This window comes from Manacus vitellinus, unplaced genomic scaffold, assembly GCF_001715985.3.
Source record: "Manacus vitellinus isolate BGI_N305 unplaced genomic scaffold, ASM171598v3 scaffold_43_pilon, whole genome shotgun sequence".
NCBI classification, from domain to species: domain Eukaryota; kingdom Metazoa; phylum Chordata; class Aves; order Passeriformes; family Pipridae; genus Manacus; species Manacus vitellinus.
Window position 1 is genome coordinate 6,750,895 of NW_021940560.1, and position 26,947 is coordinate 6,777,841.

A 26,947-nucleotide genomic window follows, 5' to 3' on the forward strand; every position below is an offset into this window, starting at 1 on the left:
ATTATCTAGCAGCTAAGTAATTTAACACAAAATAGAACAGAATCCACAGCAATGGTAAATACAACCCTTATGCCTCAAATTTGAGTGTTGATCAGTATTTAAATTTGAATTCACTCTGTTCCCTCACTGCCCAGCAGAATGGTACATCCAAGCAGCTGTGGTTACACAGCCCTTCATTGCAGAAGTGGTAATAGATGCCCAAGAAGGAATGCAGGAATGAACTGGAAGTTCTCCAGTTCAATTCTTTCACAATGAGAATGTCATGGAACTTGCCTGTAGGCTCATGCACAGCACTTTCTTCACATTCCCCTGACTGTAATGCATATCTTGATAGACATGCCTGTAATTCATCCTATAACCAGAAAAAAAGCACTTACTCATTTTCTGTCTGCATGAATGTCATTAGTCTGACTGGCAATGCTGGTGACAGATCTTTCAAAATCCTCATTTTTCGATGTTTCTGCAACAGCTAGTGGACTTGCAGAACATTCAGGTCCTGTTCTTTTCCCTATCCTTCTCCCTTTTCCCACTGTTGTCAACAGTAGTGGGAGTTCCTTTTTATTTTTCTCCAGATGTGGCAAATTCCCCACAACTTATATTTGCTGTAGTCTGTTCATTCCTTTTTAATTTGTATCTCCCTGATTTTAAGACTATATTAAGTGTCTAACAAGACAGGACCTGGCTTACTGGGCCACATGGGAGGTGCAGAGCAGAGGGTCAGCGAATCCCACTCTGGAATCTCCTCTCCACACCACAGGTAGGGGCTCCACGTGCTATGACCAAGCTGCCACTGGGAGAAGCTCTGTGGAGAGGGGTCTCTCGGGGACTGGGATCTCCCACTGATCTTGGAAAATGTCCAGTAGCAACCCCTGTGCTCATCCCAGTGGAAATTATTTCTCAATTTTGGTCTAATGTGGGAGATGGAGCGTTGGGAAATAGAGTTCTGATAGAACAACCATTTGCAGTGTCCCCAGGTCTGTCTTACCCTGTAAGGAGTGTAAAACAGCAGGTTCCTTAGTCCTGCAGGTCCTTGAAGAGAATGATCATTTAGCTCAGCACGTTTCTGCCTGTGAATGTAATGGCTCATCCCACACATTTCTTCTGACTTCTTTCGAGTTGCTTCAGAAATAAGTCAGGATCAAAAACCCCGAGTGTACCATGTTCAGGATTTTGCTCTCAAACCTGGAGATACTGTTAACAGTGTAGGAACTGTATTTTGGCTGATGTTCCTTGTTCCTATGGTAATCCAGCTCCTCACACAGGCTTTGAATCCAAAATAATTAGGTAATGTTTTGATGTAAAGGTTTGCCGCTTTCTTCATGTTCGGTCAGTGCACTGCTGCTGAGCTTTATAACCTTTTGGTTGGTTGCTTAAAGTCTACTGAAGTTAAAAGAGAGTTAAAAATATTTCTTTTCTACCCCTGTCCCTTGGACAAAAATGAATGAAGAATCTACATTTTTAATCTGAAGCACACTATGAGAATTTTTGTTGATTAGTTATGTCGTTCAATGTTGTTTCTTTCTGAGGGAGATAAAATTCCTTACTGTTTTTTTTTATTATTATTATTATTTATTCTTTTTTCCCCCCTTCCCCCAAAGTGGGTGTATTTTCCTCTTTTTTCTGATTTGATTATTAGAATTAAAAATTTTAAAGGACTGTTAGTTCCATCCTCAGAAGGTTAAATAGCCTATATTTTTTCCTAGAACTCTTCTGAAAAATATTTGCTAAAAGAGTTCCATTTCAATGCCCATGAACAAGCGCTATTTGAATGGCCAGTAACTTTCATTCATGAACAGGAAACTTCCTTACATAATGATTTCATATTTTAAAGGAAGTGATACATCCTGACCTCTTCATCTTAGAGTATTTTATTGGTACTGAGGTGGTGGACTCTTCCTCCAGCATGTGCATTATTTTGTGCTTTCCAGAGAGAATTCTCAAGAATTCTGGAGAAAAGTTGCGTAGATATTGAATATTTTGAGATGAAATGATTAGTATTGTTCCATGAAGCTTTATTTTTTAATGCATTGCAGACCTGTCCTGCAGGTAAAGCATCTTTTTTTTTTGTTTTCATTTCCCTCAGGTTCAACATGAGTGCACTCCAGGAAACACCTACACTTGAAGCTTCTCATTCAGAAAATGTTGATGCTGAGCTGTCCTTTCTACCTGAAAGACTGAGAAAGAAGCTGCTTCCTTTTCAGGAAAAAGGCATCATATTTGCACTTCAAAGAAGTGGCAGGTAAAATCCTTTTTGTATCACATGCTAAAAATAATTATTTTAGGTAAAGAAATTAATTTTTATTTATTCAATACCAGCAGCTCTTAGCTGAGCTATTACAGAAATCTTTCATAAACTAGAAGATAACCTGGTTTAAAATGAGGAGTTGTGGGTTTTTTTTCCACAGAGGATGAAAAATGTTTAATAATGCATTCTGCAAAAGAGAACTGTAGTACCGAAGTGATATCAACCTCCTCATGTAAAAGGAGGTTGATGTCAGCAGGACCACAATTTTTGTTATGTTAATAGAGAATTCTTAAAATAAGTTAATTCACATTTGATTCTTCAGTTCTTAATGGCGTGGTAGAGCTGTTAAGGGAGTGACTAACAGATCCTGATGCATCTGTGTGTTAATTCTATTTTAAACTTGGTACCATTCTGGCATGTAACCAGGGTGTTCTGGAGCTCCCTGAGCTGCAGCAGCAGAGCAGAAGGAGCCCTGCAGAGAGCTCAGCAAGTGCAGCAGCTGATAGGAGAGGCATTCAACAGTTAAGTACCTGATAAATCCAAAAAAATGGTTTGTACAGCACAGGCTGGAAATATTTTGCTGAGTAAGAGCCAGTTACTGAGTTACACGGACAAAGCGGAGGGAGGGAAGTGCTACTTCCACATTTATAAAATTTAGGGAACGCAGGCAATTGCAACCTAAAGCCATGAAACTACTGTGTGCTGTTCTTTTGGAAAGTAATGGTGTTTGAGAGGACTGGCACAAGGGGAATTACAATGGAAGTGGTTGTAAAGATGGATGAAGTTAATTTCTGATCATTTTATCATCTCACTTAGAGCAAGAGGCTTAGGGCCTAAATTTGAATATAATAAATGGAAAGCCCTTGGCTACCATGTCTTAGTTGATCTGATTTTAATAAAGGGAAGTGGAGTTTATAGAATATGCAATTGAGGTACATTTGCATATACAAATAGTGAAGTAACAGAAGCCATTAACATTGAAGAAACTATACCCATTTAATTAGTGTAGGCTAGTGGATGTGTTTGAAAGGGGCATTATCTTTTGCAGCCTATTATATAATGCAGAGGTTCCTCAGGAAGCAGCTTAACTGTAGGACTAGATCCATTTTAATCAGATATTTCTTTATTCTCTTTGTTGAAGAAGTAACAATTGCCTGCAATAAGTAATCTGGAAAAGTTTGGAACTAGGCTAATGACTCTGTCAAGGAGGGAATTATATTATATTAGTTTCATTAGGGTTATGGGATTTATGATTGTTTTCTTTTTTTCTTGAAGCCCTTCATTAACAAGACTTTTGCATAATATGGCCCTGATGGTTTTGATGTGGCCTGCATATGGAAATATGTTCATCATGATTGCAAGGAACCTCTTTCCTTGGCACACCAAATCCTGTGTTTTAGCTGGGTCAAACTGGGGCATTGTGTGCCCACTCTCAGTCAGCTTCTATCAGAATTAAAATGTATTAAGTCAAAACTTTCCCAAGGAGTGTTTTTCAATCTGTCCCTTGCTCATGCAGATCTATTTCTCTTTCTGTCCCAAAACAGAGAACAAAAGCCTCTGGTGCTTGCAGCTGAATTTTCTCATTAGTTTGTGAGCCCTTGGCTCACCCAAGTCCTTCCCTTTTGTGTACTCCATAATGATTTAAATCTTTTTTCAGTATCCCCAGGGGTATATTTTAGCAGGGTCTGGTGCTTTCCTGTAGAAGTGTCTTTTCTAGTTTTAAAAAATATATAAACACAGGTTTTGAAGTCAGCAATATGTGCATCTCAGCTCATCTCTCTTCTCTCCCCCAGGCTATGCCCTCCTTGCAGTCATCACTTAATCCAGGCTTTGCTGGAGTGGAAGGAAACTGGTGTAGAGCAAGTGCTCTCCTGTAGGCTGAAGAGATTCAATTAATTAATCTTATCTTAGGTTAGACAAGCACCCAGCCTGAAAAAGGAACTTATTATTGGAACAAACTTTTATTTCTTGCGTGAAAGAGGCTGGGAGTGAACTATTAATTCCCTTATCTGTTCCCAGGGTATGAAATAAATATACTGTTGTGGTTTGTGCTTTTGCTTCATTAGTAAATGAATCAAAGGCTTTTCCAGCAGATGCTCCAAGGGCATCATCTGGACTGACAGACACTGCCCAACCCTTTTCTAGGAATTGATAATTCTCGAGCCAACGAGGCAGCGTATGGTTCAACATATGCTAAGATACCTTTTACCTCACAAACATGCCATAAAGGGAAATAACTGCAGGGCTACTTACTCCTTCCTAGATTTTATTCTTCAGAAATGCACTTGGGAATGGCTACTTAAGGATGGATACAACATACAGTCTTTATTTATAACCTCAGACATTAATGTGCAGAAAAGATGGGTGCACACAAATTATGTCTTTGAAGACTATTTTATTTCTATTATTTTTGTTCAGTAAAGATCTAAGTTACTTTTAAAAGCAGCAATAATATGTATTTATTTATTTCTATGTGCTTTAAACTGTCTCTTAAATAAAAAAAAAACAGCAAACTTGTCCCTTCTAGGAACATAAATTCTTAGCAATGGGCTTAGGAAATCCTGAGGAGTCACCACGTGGTGAAGAGGAGGTGGCAGTGTCTGAGCACAGTACTCTGGAAAAGTGGTAGATACATGGGCAAATGATTGATAGCAGTGATAAGGATTGTATTCAACCTCCTTTGAGCCCACATCTCTCTTTGAATACTATTGATTTTTACTGCTGCTGTTCACTAATGTAGCACTTGGAGACTCACAATCTCTTTTTACCATGTTTTCTTGGTTTGTATCCTCTCTTTACAGAAGTGTGGGACATCTGCCTCGTAATACAAACAGCTTGTTCTCCTAACTGCACTATAAAAGTCAGAGGTGTGCTGTTTGGAAGTTAGTCCTTGTGCTCCTGGGTGGCATGTGTTCACCATATCACTAAATGCCTTATCAGGCTTCGTCATAAAAGCTGTCAGCATGGCATCTGCAAACATCATTAGTTAGTATTGCTTGCCTAGTTGATGGTATCTGCAAAAGATGCCTTCAGACACACAGATATCTTTCCTCCTAGACATGCTGGCAGAACAATTTGTTTAAGCTGTCTTGCTTGTGGATGCAAAAGAGGATTTGGAGATATTTACCAGCCATGAAAATGAGCTTTTCAATTGTAACTGTGTGCTCAAACTGTTTTACTGGGCTAATCTTGTTTCCTCTTTAACTTTTAGAGGTACTACATTAACATATATTCTGGAGAGTGATTTTTAGTTTCCCATACATGCTGGCTCAATGTTGTTTATTGAGTACAGACACAGTAAAAAAGGTAAATGACCATGGATGGCAGTATCAGGATATGCAGAGTTCATATCTGGCGTTAAGTTTTAATGAAAGGATATTGGTTTTGTTAGGCAGTCCCTTTCTAGAGTAAGAAAAAGTTGTGTAGTGTTTAATATTGTTTTTGGTGGTAGGGTACAGAGGACCATTGTGACAGTGAGCTGATTAGAGAATGGAGCGTCAGTGTCCTCTATTAAAATATCAAATCAGTTGCCTGCACTTCAAAATAGTACATTTTTTCCCACTGAGTGTGTCTCTGATCTCTAGCAGGCTACAGAGAAGAAACACATAGTTAGTTCTTTGTTAATTAGAACAGACTTTTACTTCAAAGACTTTATCAGTCTTTGTAGAAATTAATTCCCCCCTTCCACCCTCAGAGTAGACCAAAAAAAACCAGAGGTTCAAATAAAAATTTCCTCAAACCTTATGAACACAGGAAGGTTCTTCACTGCTAATGTAGGGCACACATAGTCTGCTGAGGTTTTAGTAGCTGAACCATAGAAAAGTAGCTCTTGGGCAGGAAGCAAATAGAAATGTTTAGAATTCCCAGGCACAGCCCATTGTAGGGCCAGGAATTTCTGATATGTGATATTTAAATTCTTGGGTGAATTTCTACACAAATTTCTTCAGCTTTCTAGGGTGTATTAGTCATTGGGTAGTATGAAAGGTTTAATTTCCACTTGAGTTGGGTGTCTAAGGGAGTCATAGATTTTGGAAACTGATACAGGAAGAGAAAATACATTCAGTCCCTGCACTTCCGTGCACATTTTAGTTTGTGCTGGAGCAGTGGGGCCTTTTGTCTTACACTTTTATTTAACTATTTTTCACTTTCACTGTTATTTTTGTCATTATTACTGAGTTTGCTTCTGATTTTTATGTTGTCTATTAATCTTTCTTTGTCCTTCTGTACAATGCCATTGTTGCTTTCTGTCTTGTGTTGCCCTTTTAAGTTACCAAGGCTTTGTTTCACTTTGCTTTTATCTTTACCATTTTCCATCCGAGATTACTGATTGTTTTGCTTTTTCAGTGTGTTTCTTTTCTTCAGTCTCTTATCTTTGATAGTAGGTATGAATAAGAAAATAGCTTTGTCTTCCATTTTCATTTTGAAGCACTAAGCCCAGTTCCATGTCCATGTATCTGTTACTGTCTGATTTTTCTGTCCTTTGTTTGAAAGGTCACAGGTTGCTGCAAGAGCAGCTGCTTTTTGCCATTATCTAAATTTCTTTTTGGTTTCTTTAGAATCAGCTACGTGGTTTAAAGGAACACCTCTAAAAATATTTTATTTTTATAGGCTACAGGCTACTGTTGAATTTTTCCCCAGTGTTATTTATTAGTATTTCTCTCCTGGGAGACATGTCATAGTTATTTTCAGTGGAATTTTACTTTACTGTTTTCATCTAAGTCCTCACAACACTAGTTTCTATTAGTTTACTTAAATGTCCTAGTTTAATTTAAACAAGAAGCACACAATTTCATTTATACAGTGAAAACATTACCCATCAATTTCTAAACAAAGAAAAATGTAACAGAAATGGTTGGCACAGAGAGTTAGTATTTAATGGAGCTGTAGGTGTTTGATAATTCTCAGTGTATTATCACTATTTATACTGATAACGGTATTTATACTGATAATTACCAGTATTTATACTGATAATTACCAGTATTTAGGGAGAACACTTATATATAGTGTATATATATATAATAAGAGGAATTTTTCTTCAACTTTTATTCATATTGGGCCATTTTGTGCTCAATAAGTTTCTGAAAATCTTAGTGAGCATTCTGGCTATTTCCTTAATAGCACATGACAGTGAGTATTTATCATTCTTACATGCTGCAGGGAAGGATGTAGGACTGGTGTCAGTACCAAACAGAACATCCTTCAATGACTCCAAACTTTGTAGTATCATTGTTGGGGAGACTGGAGTTAATTTGAATTTTTGTTATTAAACTCATGACCAATTTGATCTTAAGATGGAGAACTCAGAGTTCAGCAGGAAGAAGATAAATTCACAGACAAGATGAAGTTAATCATCTTTTCTTTTGGAAAATCTACTTATTCTTTTTGGTTTTGCCATACTGATGTAGACGGAAGCCAAATTAATTAAATTTGCATGTTAGAAAATGAAATTCCCCTCACATTTGGGTTTGTTTTTTAGTCATGTCTAGGAATATTTCTTTGAATGTTTTATTTTTATTTTAATTTGTACTTGGTAGCTTGCAGCATCAAGTGCCATCAACAAGTGTCTCCGTTATTTGAAGATCTTCAGGTCAGAGAGAACTGGGAATAAAAATAAAATTGTAACTTTATGTGATTTCTGTTTCTAGTTCTAGTAATTTGTGGTTAGATAGCCTGAGAGAGAGATTTGAAACAAGGCACAAGTCTTTGCTAGAATAAGAAAGAAATCTTCTTTTATTCCAATATATTCAGCAACCCAGATATATAAAACTATTATAATTTTGTGATAAATGAGTCCTTGAACCCTGCATAATAACAGGTGAGCAGTTGTTTCCAGTATTAGAAAACAAGACACAGAAGTAACCCCTGGGGAAATAGAATGGAATGGCTGTTTATTGAATTTGTAGAGGATCAAACAGTTGATATATTCCAGCTCTGAGTGTCCTGTGTTTTTAATGAAAGATGTCTCTTTTTCTTTAAGAGGTTTGTAATGTTTCAGAGAACATCTCACATCTGAGAAGTGCTAAAGAAGAGAGAGATGATTAAATGAAGCTGCTGGCTCACAGAATGAGGTTCAGATGCAGGAAGTATGAATGAGAGACTGAGCCAAGTTCTGCAGAGCTCTCATAGCCAGGGAAGCTTGTTTGGAAGTGATGCTGGAGGAACTGGGGAAGCAATTCAGATGGGACAAAAAATGCATTGTCAGTAAGTGAATGTAGAATATAATTCAGGAGAGGAACTGTGTGGGGTTAAAAAAATAGGACTTAAGAACATAGAAAAACCAATGGTAGTAATCTAAGTATTTGCCTGGGCTTAAATGTGGACTTGTAGCAACAGGAGTAGAGTAGAAAATACAGATTTTCAAAATACAGGGCACAATTTGTTAGAATGGAAGAGGAGAACCAAGTGAGATAGAGACAAGTGCAGGTAATAGGGTGCCAGCAGTGATGGAGAGAGGGGGAAGGGGAGATGAATTTCCTGTTAGTTGTGTGCACTGGAAGTTTGCAGAGTGAGAATCCACGAGGAAAGGTCAGAGTGGTCAACTAAAAGCATCAGGGAGAGGGAAGAATGGGAGTGCTCAGGTTGGAGTATGTGAGACAAGTGGCTTTAATGCAAGTGAGAAGAAGTAAAGTGTTAAACAAGTATGAGTCACTTCTGACTGACTTAATGGAAGTTGGAAGAGGAGGAATAACATAAGCAGAAAGAAAAGCTACCCCAAGGGTGACTGGGTAGGCAATTTAATTCCACATGTTCTCTGATGGCTTTGGGTTGTGTTGACGGGGGGACAAGTTGGAGTAGAGGAGATAAATCAACGTAGGAAAGATCAGCAGAACTGCTTAGTTCAGAGATGTATGTCAGAAAAGAAGTGGGATATTCTGTCAACAGCTGAATGGATAGTTGTTTTGAAGCATTTGGAATGTATAAAAGTAATTTGAAGGATTGCTATGGAGGAGGAACCAAGTGTAGGAGAAAACACTGGTCTTAAGAGCTTGGGGTACTGGAGAAAAAAAAGACACTGACTCTGGGAACTGTGAGAGACTAGTGATGAGATTTTTCTAGATAATTCTTTTCCCTATTGTACGATTCAACTGAGTTTACAGGAGAAAGATGTGAAGAGAGTACTTCTGCAGCTCTTCCAGTGCAGATAAATGCAGAGGGAGAGTCACTTGGGAATGCAGAGGTCATTGGGAAAATCATGACAAGTACCTGAATTTCATGGAAAGTCTGCATACTGGAGAAGACCTGCTGCTCACAGGTATTTCAGTCATGCCAGGTAACAGCAAGGTTAAGTTTGCAGCCTGGATTATCAGGAGTTGAAATTCGTTGATGTTATTCCAGCTGTTCCAATGAAGTGAAGTCAGTTTTCCTTGCACCGAGTCAGCTGGAGAACCAATTTGGCTCTGCAGCCAGTGACTGAATAGGTGAGGAGTTTTCACTGTCACTGTTTGGTGTCTCCCTGACTGGAGTTTTCTTCTGTTAACAGTTCAGCTAATATAACCTAAAAACTTCTTGATGTGTCTGAGCTTAACCTTCAAGTTGGCCACTCTGATATGTGCTATTCCACACATCTCTGTCAAACCTAAAATACTAGAATATGTGGTCTGAGAGCTTTCAAATGTTAATAAAGCACTTTGGGTGGGTTTTTCAGTCACATGTTGAGGAGTGTTGGAGGAAAGCACAAGACAAGCACAACCATTCTCCTCTACACTCCTTTTGAGAACCAGCAGCACTGCAGATGTGGCAATTTAGTGCTTCTTATGTTAAATAAAAGGTCGTTTCTTTATGATTTAGGGGTTTTTAAAATAGTGTAGTTCAGTAGCAAGGGTACAGCCTATCTTACATCTCCTGGAGCACTATTTTTGGTGAAACAACCTTGATGATTTCTGCAAGGAAGTCAGCTCTTGGTTGCAGTTTTGGGGCTGTGCTGTGATTACTGACACACAAATGGAACGCCTGCTTGCGCAGTTTTATATAAAAATGTTCTAAGTTCAGATTCCTTAAATAACCCTGGGATAAGATGTTAGTGTTAAAGTGTTGGCCTGTGAGTAGGAGGCAAATTATATGTTGTAGCGTTATATAAAACTGACTCACATGAGTAGGTGAGAATCCCAAGAATATCAGGACACCCACACTGGTGAAAGAAAGACGTGAGCTTCCTCTGTACAACATGTTCCAAAGCCTGCATTAACAAAAAACAGCTTTCATTGGCTTCAGTAGTAACAAAATTTTTCAGTGTTTTAAAAAATTAAGTGCTACTGCTTGGAGTGTTTGCCTTGGAAAATGCGTTTAAAAGGAAGGAGTTTGTTCTGACAAAGCTACCTGCAGTTCTAACTACTGTTTTTTCTGGATAAATAGGTGTTAAAAATCAGTCAAGGAGTTAAATTATCCCCACAAGCAGGCAATAGGTGTATTGGATTGCTGTGCCCCTTTGGCTTTTAGTCCTCCATATGAGGAAGCACAAGTGTCTAGTTTAGAAAGGATATGAGTGCAAAAGATTTCTGTAGTTACAAGAAACCTTTATCACCAACTGTATGATTTAGTGGGATCCTTGGTTATACAGACCTTATACTTGTGCTAGTGTGGTGTTAGTCGATATTCCTTCAAGAGCAAAGTTCAAAATGAGATTCTTTCTCTTTATGAAGATCCCTTGCTGAAGTAGCCATAATTAATATTAGAGACTTTGCCTGTATTCTTTGCTTGGTTAATAGTGCTGACATTTCAAAAAGAGTGACCTGAATGTAACCTAGACGCACAGAAATAGAAATGACTTTCATTTAAACATTTGTTCTTCCCTGAAACTCATTTTATGAAACTCTTTGAGCGTTCCCCTCTCTCTGATGTAGTCTATTTTTGTGTGCCTATATGGCATATGCCACAGGAGCTTAACCTCAGTTTCCTCCTGCTTCTCCAATGAGCTCATCTGCATAAAATTTTCAAGATCTGTTTCTCCTTCTGCTTTGCAAAGTTGATTCCAATCTTCTTGACATCAACACAACCAGGAGCTTTTCCTGGGCTCTTTGAGGTTTGAGAAATTACTCTTTTTGTCCTTCCAGAGACAGAACTTTACTGATGAGAGCTTTCAGAGGGCTCAGGTTTGGGTTTCTTTCTTAGTTCCTTCACCTGTTTTATGCTTACTTCTGGTTTCTCTCCAGGGTTTGGCAGTAAAAATCTGTAAGTGCACCTTTGCTTGGTGCTCAATACCTTTACAAGACTGTTCTGTGACAATCTGGTTCTGACTCATCCAGCTTTGTGTGGTCCCTTAAATTAAGGGATTCTCTACATTTAGAAGAAATCTTCACACACAGTGATGGGTTTTGTGTGTAACCTCAGGCACTTGCATTTGTTCTGTTCAGGGTGGGGATCAGCAGCAGGGTTTTGGAGCTCTGTGCACCTGGGGTGAACCAGCACATAGACCTTGCTCTCTGCACGTGTGTTCGCTCACCAGCGTACTGCCTGTGGCTCTTTGAGTTTGCATTTTAAAGGAAAATGTAGTTTTATTTTGGAGATAATACATCTCAGAATGAAAGGACTATTAAATCCTAGTAGAGACCAAACTATGGTTCCCTTCTGTTTATGCAAGATACTCCTGTGTCCAAATGTGTCCTGTGTCCATTGCTGACCCTACAACTGCAGAAGGGTTGTGAATAGTAGGAAGCAGTGCATCCCAATGAGATCCTGGGGCTTTCTGCTAGGAAAAAATAGTAGATTTCCTTGATGAATGGACAGAGATTCAAGTAAAAGCCACAGGATTCGCTCTGAAGAAGGGAAACCTTTGAAAATGAAATGGGAACGAATCTGAAAGAATTTGCCATTGACTGTGGTGCTTTTTGCAGGGTTGGGCTTTGCTGCTGAGAGTAAGTGCAACTGAGACATCTAAAATGCTTTTTTTCCATGCTTTTCTGAAACTTTTGCCCATGTGGGCTGAGCTTATAACAGGATATGAATGTGTGTATCATAGCTCTGATTTATATTCTTGGATGGAGCTATTATTAAGGTGTCATATGAACAGATGGGACATGAATGATGAAGCTCAGATTGGGTAACTACCAGTTGAGAGGAAATGACTAATTGAACTTCAGAGAACAAGAAGTCTGTCTTCCTGCAGTCAAAATATGCGAAACAAAAATACATATTTGTCCCTTCAGTGTAGCTGAAGGTCTGTTTCTTCTGCTTTGACAGCACAGAACCTTTCTGTCCGTGCTGGCAGCTTGTCTGACTGCAATAATAGAGATTGTACTCAGGGTTGGTTTAAATAGAGGCTGCATATTTCTAAGATTATGTAAAATATTGCTTGTTAACAGCTTAATGCAATTATTAGACACCTTGTGAGTTCTGTGAGATGTGGGCTCTGATGATGGGCAAGTTTTTTACATTTCAAATCTAATTGTTGTGATAATAAACTGGGAACACTTGATGATTTCCCTCACGGTAATATAAGCTATTTGTTATTGCCCTAGAATTGAATGGAAAAAAATCTGGACTTAGCTTTTGTAACTACATTAAGCATCTTTGGGATTCTTATTTTTGAGCTGTGAAAGCTACACAAGATGAATGCTCTAAAATGCATTATGTCATAAAATAAATCGAATACCCTCCATTTCGATTTCCACTTACATTAGTTTTATTAACTCCTAGCTGTATCATAAACTCAACCTGGTGTGCCTTGTCAAAATTTTATCAAGTGTGTCAATAATGTTAATTAATTGGCATAAATTAGCAGTTTAAAACCCGTAGCACTTCAGGAATTCGGGTGTGAAGAGTGTGGATCAAAGCAGTGATTCATGTTGCTAAGTGTATCATAACAGAGGGCTTGACACCTTCAGATACTTTAACTGGAGCTTTAAAAAGTTTTGCTGCTGCTACATAAGTTTCACTTCAGACATATTAAGTGGAAGTTAATAACCATGAAGACAGAAGATACTCTGTAGCACCAAAGGTTTTATGGGTGCAGTCTGAAAATGAGGGCAGAAAGAAAACCAGAACAATTTCTTAGTCGTCAGCAGATACTCAAGTCATGGAAGCTTAAGTGGCTACAGATCACCCTAATGAAAAAATCTAGTTTTATGGAAAAAAAAAAAATCTGTGCCTGTGGTTGACCTAATTCTAAAGCTTTTTGTTTTATTTGCTATTCAGCTTCTAATTGTCAGAGTGATTTGTAAATCGCTCTGAATTTCTTCACTGTAGACAGTTATCCTGAAATTGAAAAAGGAGGGTCCAAATCATTCCCATGTGCCAAAGAACAGTGTAATAGGATCTTATGTATTCTCACTTCGATTTGTGTGTCTGAACTGGCATCATTAACATTACATTATTTATGCAATTCTACTGAAATTTAAGTTGATGTGCTGAGAAATCCAGTATTTGTCAGCACAAGTTGGCAAGGAATGTTTGTGTTCCTGTCCTCTTTTCCATATTTCCTTACAACAGATGCTACTTGGTTATTGCTATATTTGTACTTTTGCCCTGGTATCCTTATATTAAATAATTTTTATTCAAGAAGTTCTGTGGTTTATTCTTGAGGTGCCTCTACTCTGTGTCTAACTGTTGTAGTCTCACTCATTTTCTGTGTTTGTGTAAGAAGTACAACTGCAACAGTAGGTTATTGTGAATTCCAATTGACTTCAGGCCTCAAACTGTTTTTAAAAAACATGATTAATGTACTGAAAGCACATTAATGTTGTTGGCCTCAAAGAATCTGCAGAAAGAAAGACTCGTTTTGTAAACTTCAGCTTAAGCAACTAACAATGAGTATTTAATGGAAAAAAAATCAGTCGGAGCAAAACCTGCCATTTTAAAATTAGAATTGTGTCTTAGTTGTCTGCAAGTAAATGTCTTTGCCCAGCTGCAAATCACAGGCATTAACGCCCCAGACTCAGGAGTTGCCACTAAAAATAGTTCTCTTCCTGCTTTTTTTCCCTTTGGAAATCTGCAGACTTGGGGGCTTTTTCTCGTTGTGTTTTCTTCCTTTGTTTTCATTGCTCCATCCCCAACAGCTGGGGAGGAGGGGGTTGCAAAGCAATTGCAAATACATAGTTTGTTATTTATAAAGAATTGAGTTGTAGAAGAATTAATTTTTAATTCATTTTTTTACCTCAGTTGAAAGAAACTGGGGAAATGGGTAGACACTGGAATTTACACTGGCAGACAGAGGGTACACATAGAATCACAGAATGGTTTGGGTTGGGAGGGACCTTAAAGATCATCAAGTTCCAGGATGATGAAGAAGCTTTCATGGGCTAGAAACATTTAAGGTCCCTAGAGCATCTTTGAGTTAAAAATGTACACAATAAACTAAGTAACATAAAGCACCTTTTGAGAAATTCATATCAAAGATGGCATTTCATGTTTAGAAAATGTAAATTTACAGAATTTACCAGTTTAGGCTGGAGACTTGGAATTGTCTTTGTCTTTGCGTGGAGGAGTTATCAAGTGACTCCAAAATGGGCAAAAAATCAAATTCATTTTCTAATACTTTAGCTGGTACAATTGGTGGGGGAGAGGGAGTGTCTGCTTCTATTTTCAAACAAATATGACAGCTCTGGAAAGCAGATTTTTAAAATCAGTCTGACATATAAATAATCCTTAATCATGAAGCAGCAAAAGCACTGTTGTTTCTGAAAGACAAAACAACCCTGAAGATGCACTTCCTGCCTTGAAAATGTCTCCTAAGATTACAATTAATGTGTCATTAGACCTAAGCAGCAATTGCAAGTTCTCCAGTAATGCTCACAAATTGAATGTACATTTCTAGAACAATTGGCATCCTTTCAAATTCAGACCAAATTCCCTTTTTTTAGTTGACACGTGGAGGAGTGAAGTCACCTTTTTTCCTTTCATTGGTTCTGCAAATCCACAAATTAAATTTATAGTAATCCATTTGTAAGTATTGTTTTATTTGTTATATTTAGTATTAATTTCTGCTTTTCCCCCCTCTCTTTTCATTTCTTTTTCAGGTGTATGATTGCTGATGAGGTAAGTGATGTTCCTGTTCCTCTAACACCATTTTGTGTTAACATTCTTCATGCAGAGGTGACTTTTTGTGTTTGAGAGATGTGGGCAGAAAGGCTGGTAATGAAAGCAACCTAATTCCTGTGATAGTCAGCAGATATTCTGGAAATACCTAACTGAGGAAAAAATTGAATCCTGACATGAGTTTAAAAGAATGTTTGAGAAAACTTAGAAAGTTCCTTTTAGCTGCATTTAGGTGGGTTAAATCTCTTGAATTCTTAAATCTTAAAAACTTTAATTCAGGTGATTTCTTTTAAGCACTTTATAATTGCATTCTTAATGGACTAGTGGACATTCTTGGTCCAAAGAGATTTTTAACAGATATGGTTTCCAAAGATGAATTTTCTTAAAACCACTGATCAAGTAGTTGATAGTGAAATTCATTGCTTCCATACGTTTGAAAATTCACATTGTATTCCCTAGTAGGGAAATCTGAGTCCAGCATTTCTTCCCGCAGATAAAACATTTTTGTAATAATGCTCTTGCTGTGTTGTCAGTATAAAACCTTTCTGAAAGAGTGGTAATATTTGGGGATTGATGTATTCTCCCTATTCTAATTTGGGTTTTCTTGGCACACCAGGAGGGAGAGAGAGATGGATTACTGGGATTTAAGCATCTCCTCATACTAGAAAAATCTCATTACAACTGGAGATAAACTGGCATAGAATGTGAAATTTCTGCAAGCCTTGAAGAATACAAAAGTATTCAGGGGAAGAGAAAAGGGAAGCTTGGGAAAAATCAAAATACCAGCAGTATATTTGTTTATTAAAAAAAAAATTCTTATTTCCCTCCTTGAATGAGAAAATGAGCTCTGTGTAATTATGTGAGCAATAAAAAGTCCTGCAAGATATATTTATTGCAAAGTAAATAATGTATATTTTGTAATGACAATAGGTCTGGCACTGGAGGAGGTATTGAGCAGTGGGATATCCTGAACTTTTTGACTATCTCTAAAATAAGAGAATATTGGGGAAAGAAAATATCAGTATTGTGAGTTTGTATACAAAGAGAAGCTATGTATGAAAACTGGAGATCTTAGAATTACTGTACATATACCTGCATTGTGTAACTATGTAAAGTTAAAGTAATATGAGTGTTTTTGAGAGGTATTCTAAAAATACATTTCCATTCTTCCCTGCAGTGAGGACAGATGTTTTTCCCTCAAAATTTCAGCTTTTTTTGTGTCATCCATTTCCATGATGGAGAAAGATAAGTTTAAATTAAAAAACAAGGCCATAATCTATGGTCATGGGTGCACTGATGCCAAGAGCCCTGCTTTTACTCCTTGCTCTTTTCAGCTCAGTTGTCTGGATCATCACCAGGGGCTGGGCAGTCTGAGTTAGGGACACAACTGTGGCAACAACTACAAATTAAAGTTATTTTGTTGGGTTTTTTTCTTTCACTGGGATTTGTTTTCAGCTGGCCTGAGAACTCCTGGTGACACAAGGGGAGCTTTCAGGAAAATTTTAATGAAAACTTGGCAATTTTGAACAAAAACTTAGTATCATAGCAGCTCTGATTATTTTTATTTCTAGTAATAGTAGAAAGATTGGTTATATTTTCTTCTATACCTGGGAAATCCCTCCATTATATCATTACATCAGTCCACTTAAATTCAATACTGTTGTTTTGTATCTCTGCTGTGAGCAGTTGGACAGGAGCAAATGAACTCCAATATCCACTGGACTCCGTGGAAAACCTGCACAGAGTATTTTAAGGCCAGTCTCTGCTTTGGTGTTTAACAGGAGTCTGTAACTATCTCTCGCCATGTGAACAAACCCCTAAATTCTGGATATTATATTCATCTGTTGCTGTCTGTGGTCATAACTCATGGGCAGTGTTCCTACCGTGACAGTATGAACCAAGTACTTTCTTGTTATATACATATATTGAATCATTCCCCTTCACCTTGTCTGTAAATGTGAATTCTGACTATGTGGACTTCCCACTCTGTGTTCCAGACCAAAGAGAACCCATTAGCTCTGGTGAATGAGAGCAGTCCTTTTTGTTGACCTGCTGGTTCAAAACCAGAGTTGTTCACAGAGACCCTTGTTTGTTCTCCAGTTGCCTCTGCAACTAAGAACAAAGTTGTTTTTATGTTACAAAAGCATCCTATGTTCTTCTTTCCTTTGCATAATCTTTAAAAAAATGGGGTTTGTACCTTAACATGTTAAAGAGTTTGGTCTTTTTTTGGTCTATACTATTAAGAACCTGAACTGAAAATCTTCTGAAAAGAATGGAAATGCTTCTTTTGACTTTAATGAGCAAACCAGATATAACAAATGTATTAATCCATTTTAACAGAAACATCTTGTTTCATGAAGGATGATCTGTGGTAGCAAGTGATAATTAAACAGGTGATTAATTAAACTATGTGATGAGCTCTTTGACTTGGTTTCCTTTAGCTGGCTCTGTCTTTGCAAATTCTTTTTAGCTCTTCTGAGTGGAAGATGCTTTCTGAGCTGAGACTTCTGTGTGTAATCTTGTTCTTTTCTTTTCCCAGATGGGGCTGGGTAAAACCATCCAAGCAATTGCCATTTCATATTACTACAAAAATGAATGGCCTCTCCTGATTGTGGTGCCTTCCTCTCTGAGATACCCTTGGGTTGATGAGATGGAGAAGTGGATTCCAGAGCTCTCTCCAGACGACATTACCATCATCCAGAACAAAACTGATGTCGGGTGAGTAAAATTGGTTGTTCTTCTGTGGAAAGCCTTGTTCTCTACCCCCTGCTCAAGGAGGGCCACCCTCTGGGATGTCAGATAAACCCCCTGGAATATCAGATATAGCCTTTGGGATATCAACCACTCCTCCCAATTTTGTGTAATTTTTTTTTACTAGTTACTCATTGTCTTTGAAGTTGAGAGATCTTTTTTTTTGCAAAGTAGCAAGTGCTTGTCTGCTGAAAATTAGATGCCTTCAGTGTGTCTCAGATTGAACATACACAGTTATTTCTCAACTCTGATGAATTCATTAGCTTCTGTAAAACATTTTTTGAAAACTTCTGGTTACATTACAAAACGAGGAGGTAATTACTGTTAAAATTCTGTTTAGTGCACTGAGAAAATCTGTAAGTTAGAATAAGTAATCCCTACATAACTGAAAAGGTCATCGTGACCTAGGCTTTCTATCTTTAGACTTAACAGCATGAATTCATCAGAGAGACTAAGTGTGGTGTGTTGGTAGAATAACTCCCCTGTAACCCCGAATTACAAGGGTTTTTTAGTCTGCTTTACTGTAAATGACTTGGGTGGTTTCATGGTAATGTTTGGGTGTTGTTCTAAAACTTCAGTATGAGGGAGACTGATCTTCTTGTGGTCTGGGGAGCATCAGAAAGTGACTTGACCACCAGGATGTGCCACTTGGAACCTTCCTTGTGGGAACCACAGAAATCCAACTGAAAAGAGGTTGGAGCTTAATTGCCGCTGATAGTCAAGATTTAAGTTTATCATTGGAATATGAGAACTAAAATGAGCCTTTTTTTTAAGCTATTTAACTAAAAGGCACTTAATGATTACAGTACTGAATGTAGAAAGGGGAAATGTGGAGTAAGAAAAATGATGGCAAAATTAAATGGCAAACAAAATCCTGTTCATTTTATATTTAAGAGTTTTTTCAATGAGTACACCTTAACCATTATCACTTTTATTCAACAACAAGGAAAGATGAAAACTTGGGTTTCTACTTTTTTGAACTTAATCCCCCTGAGGCTTCCTAGCCACAAGTGAGGTTGTGTTGAACTAATTAATATTTTAACATTAGAAAGTGTTTTATGCATTTGCAAGAAAATGCAAAAATACAACTGCCAAAGTAGGTTTAGCATTTTGTTCCATTCTGCTTCCATATGTTCAGCTTTGATTTCTCTCAGTTCAATCCTTTGCTTTTCTTCAAAACTTCAGCAAGTAAATTTTTTGTTTGAGTGTTGTTTGACTTTTTGATTTAAATGGGTTAAAATATACCTAGGCATCAATTAAGGTTCTGGTAATTTCTAGCTAAATTTGAAATTGGATGTTTCTTGAATAAATTGGTTCCACTAAGAATAAATAGATTTATTTGTAAATTTTTATACACTTCACAAAGGGATAGAGGATATTCTTGTTTTCCTGGTTGCTCCATTTCTCAGTACAGAACAGCCAGAGTCTGTGGTGCAGTGACCACAGTGCTCCAACCATTGCCTCTTCCATAGCCAGCAGCATCAGTGTGCACATGCACATACTCCCTTCCTCTTAAATGCTCAAGGAAACTTCAGCTCAGTTTTTTGATCTCTTGCTACTGAAGAAAAGACAAAAATCATGCCAGCAGAGCATTGGTGCCTGACAGATGGGTACACCAGCTCTGACCCTCGTTCTGATGATTTCTGTCAAACAGCTTTCAGTCCCTGTGCTGCTCAAAGGCTCCTGAAGGGCCACAGTGCTCTCTAGTGATTTTAAAATCAGTTTGTGGACCTATATACATCCCTACATGTATTATGATGAGTTCATTTCCAATTAAATACTAATTTTTCATCTTGTGCCTTGTTGGTTCCCTGCTTCCAGGTTTTTTGTTTTCTTCATGTTCTGTTTGAGCAAAAACGCTGGATAGAGAGCTCTGGCAGGAATGTTTTCTCCACATGGTTGAGGTTCAGGCCAGACTGTACTTTTACAGTGCCCAGATACTCAGGGACAGCCTAGACAGTCATCTTAGGATGCTGTACCCAGAGCAGTAGAGGGCTTGCACAGAGACATTGTTGCTTCAGGTGTTCAGGTGCTGATACTGTGTGTAACTTGTTATCCAGAAAGTGGATTTGTCCCATGTGATACTGTGGGCACAGGTTGAAGCAATACAGCCAGATACGTGAAAGTTCTTTTAAATGCAATTTATGGCTTCTGAAAATGATGGTGAAATGTGTGTGTGAAAAGTGTGAGACATTTTAAACCCAAAAACCAAAGTTAATTGTTCACCTGACAGCCCACTAGTCAATCAATCCAAAAAGAGACATACATACCTTCCTAAATTAATTTTTTATCATTTCTTTGCCATATTACTTTTCCTACAATGAAAATCTACCAAGAAAGCTTGTGGATTTTCTCTTTTAGGGGAATATCAACCAGCAAAGTAACGATTCTGGGGTATGGCCTGTTAACTTCTGATGCACAGACTTTGATAGACACTTTGTACAGGCAGAACTTCAAGGTGGTTGTGGTTGATGAGTCCCACTACATGAAATCCAGAAACGCCACCCGCAGCAAGATCTTACTGCCAATTGTGCAGAAAGCTCTGAGAGCTGTGCTTCTTACTGGGACTCCTGCTCTGGGAAGACCTGAAGAGGTATTTGATGTCCTGTGTTGTGTTTTGGGGCTTTTATAAGGGTGGTGTCAGTAATAACTGAAGAGTTCTGTAGTTTTCTTGAGTATATACAATTACGTGCATTGTGACACCCAGAAGTGCACTGGCTGCGTTGAGAGGCACAAGTACAAGAAACTAAACCAATGTATTTTTGTTTCAGTTGGTTTTACAAACTTATTTCAAGCTTGTGCACAGGTGACTTGAGACAGTGCTTCTTGTAAGAAATTAATCTCACAGGTAACAGAGTGTTGGGGGAAATAGAAAATAAAGACCCTGAGTAGAGAACTGTTTGTTTCCTCTGGGTAGGAGAGTCTTTGGTAGACAAGAACTTGTATTGAATCTTCTACTTCATCATCTGATGTAGGAAGTCCTTGGTTTTTTGCTGAATATTCCTTATGTTCATTTAAGTGGCAAAAATATATCCTGTGCTTGTCACAGTCCAGAAAGACAAATTTTCTCTTGAAGGAAGTTCAGTTTATGGAGTTAGGGAGGAGCAGAGAGGAAACCAGAAAACACTTGGGTTTTTTACTGAACCCAGGAAAACTGCCTTTTTTTATCAAGTGTAGAAATAAATTAAATATAAGAGCTGATTTGTATCCAGAGAACCTATAAGAGTTATATAAATACTACTTTACATTTTAGAGTTTCTTGCTGTGTAAATAGAACTTACGCCAAGACCCTTTAATAATTTAATTTGTTCGGCAAGCTTATAACTGGAGAATGATATCCACTGTATGGAAAAGGGCTTGTTATATCATGAATGTTTGCTTAAAATTTGAAAACAAATATTTGTATCTCCGGGTGTGGATAATTATGAAACTTCCTGCACGGGTACCGAAGACATTGAACCAACCCTGGACAGAGAACTGAAGTTAGAATGTGTAATACCTTTGTATAGTTCAGTGATTCGGTTTTTTGAAGTAAAATTTAAGAATAAGTAGGTTTTTCACATATTTTAAGAAGCAGACTACTCAAACAGTACCTGCACTGAAGTTTTGCAGAAGCCCATGTACCTGGCAAATGATAAAAGCTGTATTTCTAGGAATAGCATCTTAGCATTCATGTTTTCTTGTTCAATATAAATCTTTCCCAAGCCATCAGTGCTGTGTTATGGTGCTCAGGGTGCTCTGTTCTCTGAGGATTTCCCACAATTGTCCTGTCTGAAGGCACATGTACTCCCATGGAATTGTGCTCGTGGGCCAAGCTGTGTATTTTTGTGCAACTATAGAATGTAGACTTAACACAATAATCAGTTAGTAATTATTTCTGAATAGTCTTACATTTGCAGGCAAGTTTTAATTTTTCACCATTGCTATTTTTTTTAATACAGCTTTTCATGCAGATTGAGGCACTATTTCCAGGAAGATTTGGAACTTGGAGTGAATATGCTAAAAAATACTGCAATGCTCGTGTCAGGTATTACTAGAATTGCTTATTTATTTTCTTATATCTTTGATTATTATTTCTGTGATTTTTCTTGCCATGTGAAGTGAGATAATCAGTAGATAGTACCTCTACTGCTGTAACACACCATCTTGCTTGGAAACCCAGGGTGAGGTACCATCTCCTCCATCTAAGAGGAGGATTACATTTATTAAATTGATAAATTCCACTTTTATTAAATAAAAGTAAAAGCTGTTAAAGTTTGAAATACAGTTTAAGTGCCAGCATTCTCTTAAGTAAAATTATTTACACATTTACTTTTGTTATTGTGAAGTGTGTAGGTTTTACCTTTAGACCTGGAGTTTTTGACTCTCAGTCTTATGTTCATGTAGTAATTTATATCTCCCTTTATTGTGGGATCCAGGTTTTTTGTTATCCCCCCATACCTGAGTGGAAAAAAAAAGTCCAATACTTGTCTCTTTATTTTACAGCTTTACTGAATAAAAGTAAGTGAATAAAACTCCCCAAAGCACAGTAGTGTTTGTAATTCTGTTTGAGGGATCCAATGTAGCCACTGCAATTCCTGTCCACCCCTCTGCCTCCAATTTGTGTAGTGACACTGCTCATTACACACTTTTCCCCACATGTAACTCATGAATTTTAACCCATTTTTCTCTCTTGCATCTTTCATGAGTTTATATGTTTCATGTGCTTTGAGTTATTAGTTTAAGGAGGATTCATTTCCCTCTGACTTGCCTCCCTCAGCTTTATTTTAATGATGGTTTCTCTAGCTATGATCTAAAGCAGAGGGGATAGAAGCAGCTCCAATTTAAAATGCTTGCTTTTACCCATCTGACTCCATGTTACAATCTGGAATGTGAGAAGTTACAAGAAGGGAAGAACCTTTAAAAAATTTCTTAGCTAAAAAATTTCGTATCTCCAACTTTACATGTATTCAAAATAACAGATTTTTGTCAAGTAAATTAGCTGGCAGTTAGGTTTAATTTTTACAGTAATAATGACATAGTTTCATTTTCATAAAACTTGTTTTCCTCCCTCCATCATACACATTTTATCAGTATTTAATTTCAAATACCATGGAAGAGCACTGTCTAATTTTCAGACGGAGAAATGCTATTTTTTCCATGGTGTTTTGACTGAATGCATCTGTAATTTTCACACCACAAGTGTGTGTGGGCACAGCCTGGTGTAGCTACTCAATCAGAGACGATTAACTTATTTTTGGAATACCATAAATGTAATAAAAGTGAAGTTCAGGGTTTGGCAGGCTTCAGAGGAATAACTTTTTCTTCATGACTTGGCTGAAACAAAACATCCTGTGGTAATAAACTCCATAGATTTATTTTGTGCATATATTTTATGTTGTGGGTGGTTTTCACTGAGGTGTCCATAGACACCTGTTTGAAAAGTGAGGTCCAAACTATTCCTGGGAGGATTTGCATCCATTTCTGTTATATCCCCAGTGAGGATGGAGGGAGGAGACCTTTACAAGGACAGCCATACAAACAGAAAAGAAGGGATATGAGCAGGAGGCGTTGCAGCATTCCCAGTGTGTTGTGCCAATACTTCACCAGTCAGAAGTGATTCCCTCAGCCACTTTCCCAAGTTACTGTAGTCAATTAGAACACTGGTGATAAGCTCAGTAAGACTTCAAATTATCTAATCTTTTTTTTTTAGATTTTTTAAAATAAAAATTACATGCTTGCAACACACTCCCCTGGCTCTGGAAAATGCTAGCTGGGCTCTTCTCCAAAGGCACCAAAATCTCTCATTTTCATTATTTCATTACCTCCTGGCAATGTTGACAGTGCAAAGCTGCTGTTCCTGCTGCAACCCTTCCTTAAAAACAGCAAAGAAAGAATAAGGAAAACTGAGTTAATAAAGTCTTTCTCTTTTCAACCTTTAGCTTTTTAACATTAAACCTACTTCCTCTTGTAACCATGCTCGTTAAATAGTATTACATGTAAAGACAGTACCTTAAGCTTTAAATCCTCTGACAGTAACTAGGAAGGAATTCTCAGGGAGGGAAACAAAGGGATATTAATGGTGATACTTTTAGTTTTTGTGGTGACTTTCCTGCCTATAATGTAATAAAGAATATTCTCATGGTAGTACATTCTTCTTATGAAACAAGAGTTCCAAAATCATACCTGAAACTTCTGCTTCCTGTGGGCACGGCAGTGCAGTGAGATTAGGCAGAGGATTGTGTGCAGCTGATGGATGGTAATTCCTGCTGGCAGTGGGGTCTGTTGGGAAGTGGTAGCAGCTCTGACTTCAGCACTGGAAGGAATCAGAGAGAAAACAATCACCTCTCTGGCACAAACAGGAGCTCCAGGGGTTGTTACCCAGCACACTTTCATATCTAATAGCCTGTCTTAAAATTAATTACATACTGAAGTTTTCCACTGAATGTGGAAGATCTAGTGTTGATTTTTTTCATTTCCAGGTTTTTTGGGAAAAGAGCTCAATGGGACTGTAGAGGGGCTTCAAATTTAGAAGAACTACATCAACTTTTAAGTGCAATAATGATCAGAAGACTGAAGAATGATGTTCTAACTCAGCTGCCACCCAAAGTCAGGCAGCGCATTCCCTTTGACCTCCCTCAGGCCGCAGCAAAGGTACATTTTTGCCACATTTTTGGTACACTTTTGCTACAAACACATTTGTTAGGAAGGAATATCTGTGTATCCATCTGCATTTCTATGTGTGCATGTGTGTTATGTGCAGTTACAAAGACTGAGTGACTATAAAGCATGGTGTGTCTGTTATTCTCTTTAAAATATAACACAAAGAACGTTACAAAGCAATTTTTTTTGCATCAAAGATAAAATTTGTCCTCATTTTAGTACAATCCTTTTTTCTGTCTTCTTTTCCCATAGATTTTGAATCCTACAGTTACTTTTAGCCAGATTTGACAGAGTTCTCAAAAGCACTCAGTTCCCAAACATTTCATACTTGGAATGTGCATGTTGAGGTAGAACGTGCTTTGTACTGTGTGTGTAACCACTGGTCTCTTCTGCCTACTAGAATTTGAATGCCACTTTTGCAGAGTGGGAGAAATTAATGAGAAACCTGAATCCAGATGCCACTGAAAGCCACTTCTCTCAGGTCATGAATCTGATCACACGGATGTACAAAGAAACAGCCATTGCCAAGGTGAGTGTGGAAGGCTTTTCTTAATAAAAGAAACACTCTGTTTTGCTCTGCATGTTTATGGAACAGGCAGAACCCCATTCTAATGGAAAAAGGGAAATCTGAAGGCTGCTGCAGTGGGTATTGCATTAACTGATCACTGATAAGTTTTGTTATTAACTGTCATCATTACTTTAATAGTTTTTGTAAAAGATATTGAAAATTGCATTTGACACAATAGAAGTCTATGAATGCTTAAATAGAGCAATGTTTTATGATTATGGTATCATGAAAGTATCAGAATTATTCTTTCAGTTTTGATGTATGGTTTTATGTGGGTGCAGATGCAGAAGTTCTGATTAAACATTACCTTGTCCCTTTGAAATATGTTTGGTTTTTTCCAAATATGGATTAAAACATCAGATAAATGTAATTAAAAAGGGGTTTATCTACATCTTAGTCGGAAGACGTGCCGTGTAATTATGTGATGTTTCCAGGATAATTTTTTCCTCTCTGAAGGAATGAGTTGGGTTTCTCAAAGGCACCAAGTGATGGCATTTTTTTAAATCTGAATCATTTTATACTTAGCAACGTTAGAGTTTGATAAAGTCTTAACGTGGATAACAAAAGGTATGGAAATTTACCTTTTTCTATTCCAAGGGATCAAAAGACCTTAAAATAAACTGTCTATTTGAACATAATAATGTTCAAAAGAAATACACTCTCTTACTCCAGGCAGGAGCAGTGAAGGATTACATCAAAATGATGCTTGAGAATGACAAGCTGAAGTTCCTTGTCTTTGCCCACCACCTGAGCATGCTGCAGGCCTGCACAGAGGCTGTCATAGAAAACAAGGTAAGGAGTGAACCACTGTGCTCACAGATTTAACTTCAGATGTACAAATACATGTGAGCTGTGTTTGAACTCAGGAGAACTGCACATGACTACAGGAGTTTAGGATTTTACATGTATACAGATCACTTGGTTAAAAGGGATCATGTGGTTTAATGTAAATACACTCTGGTGTGATACTTTATTATTATTAAATCAATGCTGTAGGCAGTTGTTTTCCAACCTTTTCTACCAAAGTGCCTCTGTCTACTGTTTTTGGGTTTTAACAGCACATTGTCATCTCACCTGAGTGTTTCATTCAAAGCAGTAAAACTGTTGGCAGACAACTGTCACATTTCTCTGATCATGGACTCTCAGCTGTTGCTAGCAATGGTGGCTAACTTTGCTTTTTTATATTGTTATTATTTTTTAAATACTTGGAACTTTAATAAAGCGTGTCAGGGCAATTCCAGTTTCTTCTGTGGAATATTCCATGTTAAGATCCCTCGTTTGTTCTGTCTTCTACTTTTGTAACAAGGGAACACTAAACCTACACTTCTCTAGATGGAGGCTTAATTGTAACTCCAAGGGCAAATGAGTGTAGATGTATCCCAGGAATAGAACAGTTGTTCTCATGTTTTTCAGGGGGGACAGAGGGGGATTGGGTCCAAACCAGACCCTGACAGTGTCATTTTGTGTCTGCTCTGATGTTCCAGGTTCGCTACATTCGGATAGATGGGAGTGTCCCCTCTGCAGAGAGGATTCACCTTGTCAATCAATTCCAGAAGGATCCTGAAACCAGGGTTGCTATTTTGAGTATTCAGGCAGCTGGGCAGGTAGGAAAAAAAAGAAAATATGGTGAATAATGTACTTGAGGGTTATAGGTGCTGAAGTCATTGGTGACTGAAGTGATTTAATGAAGGCATTTATCTTCATGCAATTTGTCTTTTGCAGACTCAGGTATTCATTTCTTTGCACTAATCACATTCACTGTTTTAAGCTGC

At 37.7% G+C, this 26,947-nt stretch overlaps 1 protein-coding gene across 3 annotated transcripts in view; it reads left to right on the forward strand.

Annotated features, from left to right (window-relative positions):
- ZRANB3 (zinc finger RANBP2-type containing 3) overlaps positions 1-26,947 on the forward strand; it is a 43,211-nt gene that overhangs the window by 4,010 nt on the left and 12,254 nt on the right. For 2 of the 3 annotated variants that reach the window (XM_018078931.3, XM_018078930.3), the window contains exons 2-10: positions 2,084-2,239; positions 15,196-15,214; positions 17,754-17,932; positions 20,327-20,558; positions 21,907-21,992; positions 24,427-24,598; positions 25,008-25,136; positions 25,848-25,967; positions 26,660-26,779. In XM_018078931.3, coding sequence (XP_017934420.2) covers positions 2,091-2,239; positions 15,196-15,214; positions 17,754-17,932; positions 20,327-20,558; positions 21,907-21,992; positions 24,427-24,598; positions 25,008-25,136; positions 25,848-25,967; positions 26,660-26,779 — 1,206 coding nt within the window. In that variant the 5' untranslated portion in view covers positions 2,084-2,090. Of the gene's footprint in view, positions 1-2,083; positions 2,240-2,671; positions 2,767-15,195; positions 15,215-17,753; positions 17,933-20,326; positions 20,559-21,906; positions 21,993-24,426; positions 24,599-25,007; positions 25,137-25,847; positions 25,968-26,659; positions 26,780-26,947 lie in introns of those variants that run through there. The other variant, XM_018078932.2, reaches the window with a different exon arrangement.